We start from the raw sequence: 8,684 nt of genomic DNA, 5'->3' as shown, positions 1-8,684 counted from the left end.
TACAATGACTTACAGTTTTGACCTCAAGACTATCTTGACTAGGGCTACTTACTGACCTAAACATTTTTACTGTATTGATACAGAGAAATTCAGACTTAAAGTTCCCTGTATTTTTGTGTGTGTTTATGTATGAAATGTTTTAGGCCAGTGGTTCTCAACTGGTGGGTTGGGACCCAAAAGTGGGTCGCAGACCCATTCTGGATGGGTCGCGGACAGCTGGTCAAAAAAGTAAATAATATTTAATGCACATCTGATGTTGGACATGTCTTTTATTTTGAAAAATAACTTATATTGAAAGGCACACGTCACGTGAACACATGCAGTTGTAATGGTCCTCCTCAGTTTCTTATTATTTGCTCTGAATGCAAAGATATCCATTTCTTATTAATGTGGCCTGAATGCAGTGAATCTTGTTTTGCTTTGTGGGTCAATTTGATATTTATTCACTTTTGTGAATATGCTCTGAATGCAGAGATGCATTAGAAGTCAAATATCGTTTTGTTGGTCTCCATTTTGTGCAGTTTGATATTATTTTATTCACTTCCGTACATGCAGTTGTCATGGTCCTCCTCAGTTTCATTCATGTGCTCTAAAATGCACTTTGCTCAATAAAGAGCAAAATTAGTTTTTAAAGGCTTTAAAAAAAAATCTTGGTTTGAATTCTATAAAAGTGGGTCGCGACTTAATGACCATGGGAAAATGTGGGTCCCAGAGTGAGACTAGTTGAGAACCCCTGTTTTAGGCTACTAAATCAATAAAAGAATAAAGAAATAAAACAGGCCAGCACTAGTTTATCCATAAAGTCTGCAGTCACCACTCTTTGCCTGCTTCAGGCACACAGGGCCGTTGTATAGGGGAGAAAGGTGATGATAATTCTAGGGGCCCAGCGACCAGTAGGGCCCAAAAAAAACCCAGTAGTCTAATCTTTGTATGACTGAATTATTCTGCATAAGACGCTGACTAATACTCATAGTAATGCTGCATTAGCATCAAAACAAAGTAGGCTAAATAAAAAATGATAATATGTACGTAGTCTAAGAAAAAAAGTGGAAAAGTCAGGGGGTAGGGGCCCACTTTAGTATTCTTTCAGGGGGCCCAGAATTCCTATCAACGGCCCTGAGGCACAGCACATAGAACCAACCTGAATCTGCAAAAGGGCTAATTAACCATAGGCCTATATTTATTTATTAGTGTGACTGCTGAAGCAGTCACACTATTGTTCTTCTGTTTGGCCATTTTCTTCCGCCTTTTTACGGTCTTCTTCTAGTCCTTCATACTTTGTGCTATTTCAACAATTCATATATCAAAACGTGCAGCTTTTTTTGAACTTTATTGGCATTACTTTTCTCTTTTCAACTATTTATACTTTTTCAAATATTTAACTTTTTAGATGTTGACAGTGTGCAGATCATTAACAGACAACAGTCTTCTTGACAACTCCACTGTAGTGTAGGGGTTAGGGTGGCCGCTTCCCAACCCTAAGGTCACTGGTTCGAATCCAAGGGAAGAACTCTTGTTATGTTATGTTGAATTCTGCTCTCCTCCCCCGCCTTCAATTGGTCACAGGTGTTTGTTATCTCCTTGATTACTCATACCAGTTTGCAGCACATCATCACATTACAATGAATGACAACAGTCTTGAAAGCAGTGTGCTCTCTGTAGCCGAGTGGCAGAGTAAAGGTTTAGTGATCATATGGTCATGGGTTCGATTCCTGCCTTAGTCATTTCACATCATTGCTTGACTTTTGATTCCAATTATTCAGCTGTCATCGGACAGTCTTTGATTCCTCATAGTATAAAGCTCATTGTATCAAAGGTTTTCTTTACCCCTTACATACTGTCTCTGTCTGTAGCCTAGTGGTTAGCTTGCTGGTCTGGAGACCTGAAGGTTGCTGGTTCAAATCTTGCCTCAACAACAATTATAGTGCATTATTTTCCCAGTTGTCCTCTGTTGACTTCTGATAACTTGCTTCATGTTGAAACTGCTGCTCTCAGCCTGAAATTCACAGAAATTTTCATTCTAAGTCATTCAAGCTTGACTCTCAAGCTTTCTTGGTGTTAACTGTGTGTGCACCGTGGCCTAGAGGCAGAGTGGAAGTCTAATGACCATGAGGTTGTGGGTTTGATTCCGACCTTGGTAAAAAATTTGTATGGTGATCACTGCTTGCACTATTTGCTAATTCTGCAACAGCGTTCAGTTGCTATCAGCAGTCACACCATTTCCATTCTTGGAAATGCTTTTTCTAGTTTTTATTAGGCTACATTTTTATTCAGAATGCTTGATGTTTTAGATTTTTGTGGGTTTCCAAACTTAATGATTCTTTAAACAAGTGTTGAGTTAATTTGCTATTGTGCTGTCTGTCTGCTCACCTTTTGGACATCCAGCTGCTGCAGACCGGGCCCTGATTAAATATTGAACACAGGTGTGTGGTCCTCCAGCCTCGCGGAGCCCTCCTACCGTCACCAACAGAGAGCGAGGGGCACTGGCACTGCACACATACACATAGGTGAGAGGCGCGGTACAGTGTGGTGTGTTATGTTAGGATGGAGGTGCCCGCGGAGGAGCTGATGGGCGATATTTTGAGGCGTCTAACAGGCGAGTCTGTCCTCCCGGTGTACAGCAACATAGAGAAGTTCAAACGAGCCAAAGACGGCTTGTATTTTGTAGCCGAGGACTTCACCGAAACAGTGAAAAAAAGAGAGATGGTGAACGCCAAAGAGCGACTGAGAGTGAGTAAGGCTACTGACTGGAAATTATCATTAAGAAAGCAAAAGTAATGAGTGTTTAACGCTTTTGACGCTTTGGTCATGTGTTAGCTACGAGCTTGTGTCTCGGTAAACGCCATTAGTTTAGTTTAGCTTAGCTTAGCTGGCAGGTAGCATCGAGCACCCATCCCCCTCAGCCTGTAGCTAGCTGGTCCACCTGTTTGGCTGTGAAGTTTACAAGAGAGTTTGTTGGTCATTGTCTGTCACACTATTGTTGTAACTTAGTCAAGTCCACCTAACCAAGACCAGAGCATACAGAGACCAATTTAAGACCAAGACCGAGACCATTACAGCCATTACAGTGCCAGTAATAATAATCATGTAGCTTAATATTTACATTCCTCAGCTGAAAAAAGAAATATAATTTTAATTAAAATCTATACCATATTTAATTGAAACAAAGTTTGAATTGAACAGAAGAGCAAAGCACAGAACCTGCTGAAGTCTCCCACTTCTGACACTGGTGCAACCAAGTTTTTCAGATGGGTACAAGCAATACTCTTGTAGAACAATTTCATTTCTTTTTAAACTTGTTGAATCACATTACATAAACCAAAGTGAGTCAGTGACAGAGACATTTGGGGTTAAAAAAAATACAAAAGAAAAAAATATGTCACTGCCGCTGTGGTCTTGACTGGTCTTGAGGGGGAAAAAAAGTTTAGCTCCATCAAGACGAGGCCCAGTAAGACCAAGACCTGTCACACAGCATGAAGCACACCGACTTCTAAACAAACACCAGGACGTTAACGCAAGGATGCAGAGGCCTTGAACATTTTCCAAACTGTCCAGTTAGTTTTAGTCTTCGCAACTTTAGGACCAACAACCATTGAGAGCAAAATCACATTTCAGTCAACTAACTTTGTGAACCTGATTTATAAAGTTTATAAAGTGTTTTTAAAGGCTCTGGTTATCCTTGGAAACCCCTTTTTACATCCAAGCTTTTCTTAAATTGCAGGTTGGAATAAAGCAGGAGAAAGCAGATTAGCATGTGGAACAAAATTAAACCTAAATTTAATGAATGGAAAAGAATTGTGCAACTTTTGATATAAAGACTCTTGTTCACAGATCAGGAACTTGAATACTATGTTCTCCCGCTTGAAGCGCATCGTGCCTCTTATGAGACCTGACCGGAAGCCCAGTAAAGTGGACACGCTTAAAGCTGCAACGGAATACATTCGTTTGCTCCTTGCAGTTTTGCAGGACAGTGACAGTGTGAGTACTTGAGTCATCACGACGCTCACCAAATAGTAAGTGCCCTTTGTTGCTCTCCAAGGACACTGTCACTTATTTTGAAAGGTTGATTAGTGTTATTTTCTGTTTTTCAGCATGATGGCAACAGGACTGATTTCCTAAAGAATGCAATCACTTGTGGTCAGATTGAAGGCTTCAGCAGTGACCTATGGAGAGTGGATGATGTAAGTGTTTTTCCATTGTCCAGGTATGACAGGTGATTTGACAGAGTTCAGTTCATGTAAAGGTGTGCAAGTCATAAACGGCCATAAATTCATTGGAATTACTACATATCTAAATGTAAATGGTCATGGAACCTGTTTAACCCTGTCATTAAAATGCATCTTGATCAGATCACAAGTGGACACAAGTGTAAACGGGCACCAAAACATTTGGTAAAACGTTCCTTTAAACCACTTGCCAAGGTGGTCTGAGAGACAGATTTCTTTCGAAGTGTAAATGTCCATGCGTTCTGATGTGTCTCAGACAAGGATGAAGCTGGACATACGTCATTAGAGCAGGATGTTGAAGACTATGCGCCAATGATTGAAGGAGAAGAGGAAATGGAAGATAATAGCATACAGTACATACGCAATGATGTTCCCAAGGCAACAGTTCTGTGAAATCTGGACCCAAGTGGACAGTGGGACTCATTCACAGTACTCTCAAGGCACTAAAATAAAAATTAGTCAAAGGGATCATGAGCTTGCCGGCTTTTCCTCCCCTTTTCAGAAACATACCTGCAGTAAAAGATGAAAGAGGCTGTACACATTGAATGTATCAAAGGAAATAGTGCCATGGCATTTATTGCATCAAGAAGTATAAAAGAATGGTTCAAGGGTAAACGATGGACTATTAGCGCTGCCCAACAGTCGAGCCTGATGTTATCCCCTTGAAAAGCATCAATAGCATAGTGTTGCAAAAATTTTTCTGTCAAAGAGCCCTGTGAGAGTCAAACAGTTTCTCTGTGCTGCAATACAAGAATGTGGAGGTTACAGGTTAAGAAAATGTTGTAACTTTTCTAACTAGTTCTTCAGTTTACTGCTGTGGTTATACTGAACTTTTTCTTTTGTACATTTTTGGAAGGATCCATATTTTAATTCAGTTTTTATTTTATTTCTTGAATAAAGAGGTCCATATTTTTTTTTAAACCCCTTCAGGTATTTATGTTCCATACAACCTGTCAGGGTTTATTTCTCCATAACAACCTCCAAACTATACATTATCCCTTACTTATTTGACCATGAGAATTACTCCAAAGCTGTTTAATTAAGGTAAAAATGTAGCACAGCTGAAGTGGAAATCCTGCATAGTTCCTCTTTAACTACACATTTTTAATTTGTTGTGGCTTATTAACTGAATTTTAAAAAACAGGTGCTTTAGATTTTAAAGAGTTTGGAGCATTCTTGATATGGATAATTGATGTATTAAAAAAAAAAAAAAAACCTCCTTGACCATCTTTGACTTTTTAAACCTCTGGTAGGAGAAGGTAACATTTTGACGCATTTCTTACAGCTGCTCAACATGTCAGATGAGCGTATGGAGGATGGATTCACTATTCCCCCAGAGCCAGTGACAGAGGACGGAGATATGACCAGTCTGGTGTTGCAGCATTGTGTAATGCCTGCATACCAGTTAATCATCCAAGTAGCACCCGATCAGACTTCGGTAACCGTATTTAACTTGTCTTATGATCCTTTCAGTCAAAGAGAAAGAACTAGGCACCCAGTGTGCTCATTCATAAAATTGTGGACATTACTTTGGTTCCATCTAAATCCAGATAACACTGCTTTGCCTTTTATTACATTGCACAAAAGGGAAAAGAACTGAAATCAAATGTAATTGGAAGTAAAATTAGGCTTTGAATTATTCTTTATATAAATGAAATTGACTGAGTCATCATAACCTTTAAAAACAGTGAATGTAGAAGTTTCACACTTACAGTAGCTACTGTGTGGTGTACCCAAGAAGTCAGGGAAAACTTTTTGATGTTGTCAAATGTTGAACAGGGTTTTATGGGCAGTCAAAATTCCTCCTTCCGTTAACAGTGACTTGCTGGAGTGCTTCCTGTGAAGGCATAGTCTCGCTCAGATTTTAGTCCAATCTATGGCCTACAAGTCATGGTCTCTCCCTCTCTCCCTGACTTTCCTGTCTTCTGTAGTTATCTGCATAAATGCAAGAATTGCCAAAAAACACCAGATGATTTATTGTGTATTGTTATGTTTGGAGTAGCCAGGAACTGAGACTGCTTACCTTTCTTACAAACCTGTTCCAGGTGCTGAATGTTTTCACCAGGGTGTTAATGATGACTTGAGACGTGAAGGAACGTCAGTTATTTATTAGTACCCTTTGTTAATCAATGTTCAAGTACTAAGACGATTCAATCAAAGACTAGGTGGATGCAGCAGTGATGGACAAATGTGTAACCCTTAGAATGCAAGACGGGCATCCTGCAAACAAGCAGGCAATCACACTCATGAATAATCCTCCACAGTTGCAGCTTGTAATCAACACAATGCATTTGATTATCTTAAGCGTGGACCTACTATTTGAGACATTTAAATCATCTTGACAAGGATCTTGTCATCTGATTGGGTAATTTTAAATGAGGAGGTTAGAGGGCTCACAAGACTTATTTTCCTTTCTTTTTTTATTTTATTATCAAAAGAATGATTATTTTTTAATTCAATCTTATTTAAAGTGGTCCTTTTTTTCTACATGCTGAGACGTCATGGAATAAAAGGTATAAAGTCTGCAAGAAGTCACTAATTGTCACCTTTTTTCTATTGACTCACAGATGCCTCGACCCTGCTGAGGGGTGTTTGGAGCAGATGGATTTAACTAAAATTGGAGACATGCCAGGTTGGAGGGATTTATTTTCTTTTTTTAAATACATAAATATCTAATACGTGATCAGAATTACATTTCCATGTAAAACCAAGCAGCCTAAATCTGAATTCTTAAGGTCGCGATGACCGTCAAAACAGGCAGAGCCATTAGTCCAGGATTGAACTCGTGTTGCCCCCAAGTGGACTGACATCATTGTCACTGAAAACACACGTCTTTTTGACTTGACACAACAGGATAATAACACCAGGACCTTGTAACTAAAGTAGCTCAATCCAGCCATTATTAATTTTAAGTACAAATGTTTGGTCTGTTGATGAATGTGAGGGCAATTTAAGTACATTTTCAAACAGAAAATATGTTGGTAGTATATTTTGGCCTGTTTTATAGTTTGATCATATTTAGTAGAAATGTTGTTTATTATTAAATTCTGGTGTGTGCCTGTTACACAGCACAAAAAAGCATGTGTTTTTTCAGTTGCTCTGACCAATCGATTTTTAGGTTGAAATTGGTTGTAACTTGTAATCCACCTTTTTTACTGTTGTTGTTGTTGTTGTTGAATGACACTAAGCTAGCAGAAAAGACTTTTCAGAATCCCTTTCCCACTGATTTGAAACGCATTGTTACACTGCCCTCCTCTGGTTGAATGCCTCAGGTCCCTCACACAGTGTCAGTGCCGTGATCAGTGTGTTGACTGCTGCACCGGCTACCAGAACTTTCAGATGACTGAACACGCAGTCATCAGTGCATTGTGTGCTGGTTACTGTTGGCAGCAGTGCACATGGTGTATGCAGATGTTTGTGCACACCCATGTAAAAAAGACATATGGTGTTTTTGAAGTAAAAGGAAGTGCATAAAACCCCAGCAGAAAATTTATTTAAAATAATTTTTTTTTCAAATTATTATTCCCTGAAGTTGGAAAAAATGGCTTTGAAACACAAATGAGATAGTTTTTGGTTTATTTTTTTTTAACAGTCTCCCAGCTTCATAGCCATCTGTTGGCTTAATTTTTTACGCCCTCACTCAGTGAATTGAAAGGGTTTATTAGCTCTGAAATATGATAAACAGCTGACAAATCTTAATGGGACCTATCTTAGCAGTCCTAATGAGTCAGCTAAGGCCTAACGAGTTAGGTTTGCAGACGTCACAAGTGGATACGTGCCAGAGTTTTCTTTTTTTTCTTAAGTTCAAAAAAGAAAACGTGTCCGTAAGTAGCTCATTTTAATATGTTGTATAGGTTGTATTTACTTCCTTTCACTTTATAAATCAACAAAATATGCATTTTGCCCATTTAACATTTAGAATGAGGGCAAATAAGAAACAAGTGATTTGAAACACAGCACAAAATGTGTTGTTGAACAGTATAATCTTAGATGAAGTAGCTCTCTTAATTATTTAGGGGCTTGTTGTGTTGAAGAATTGTGATTGAGAAAAATCTGTAATTTAAAATTTAGTTGGAGTAAGCATTCATTTTTTTCATCCTTCAAACTGTATTGTTGACAGCTCTTAAATAGATCTATGCCTTCAATCTCTGTTTAAAATTGATTTATGTTTTCTGTCTGAACGTCCAGATAAGAGTTGCCTTACTATCAAATGAGTATATCAATTTGACGTGCAGTTGAAATTAGAACCTGCCCAAGGAATAAAGTCTGTTTTTGCCAAGTTAACTCATGTTTAAGTTTAGTCGCACTGTAACACCACTAAATTGCACAGCCACAAACACCAAGAAGCATGCTAATATCTTAATGCCATAGTAAGCCTCATTTCATCCACCATGTCACTTATACTATTGATAAATATCTACGAGGTTAATAGCTTTTTATGAGGTGCCTGGTAGATGA

At 38.7% G+C, this 8,684-nt stretch overlaps 1 protein-coding gene across 1 annotated transcript; it reads left to right on the top strand.

Moving 5' to 3' along the window:
- Window positions 1–2,544: 2,544 nt before the first annotated feature.
- figla (folliculogenesis specific bHLH transcription factor) lies at window positions 2,545–6,811 on the top strand (the record flags this gene model as incomplete). The annotated part of the gene is made up of 5 exons (XM_083978647.1): window positions 2,545–2,730; window positions 3,832–3,978; window positions 4,092–4,181; window positions 5,512–5,664; window positions 6,794–6,811. 5 exons carry the CDS (start codon window positions 2,545–2,547, stop codon window positions 6,809–6,811), a joined length of 594 nt encoding a protein of 197 aa, XP_083834773.1.
- Between the last annotated feature and the right edge of the window lie 1,873 nt (window positions 6,812–8,684).

This window comes from Trachurus trachurus, assembly GCF_905171665.1.
Source record: "Trachurus trachurus genome assembly, chromosome: 9".
NCBI lineage: Eukaryota > Metazoa > Chordata > Actinopteri > Carangiformes > Carangidae > Trachurus > Trachurus trachurus.
The sequence above is the reverse complement of the archived record's forward strand: the minus strand, read 5'-3'. Positions and strand labels throughout refer to the sequence as shown.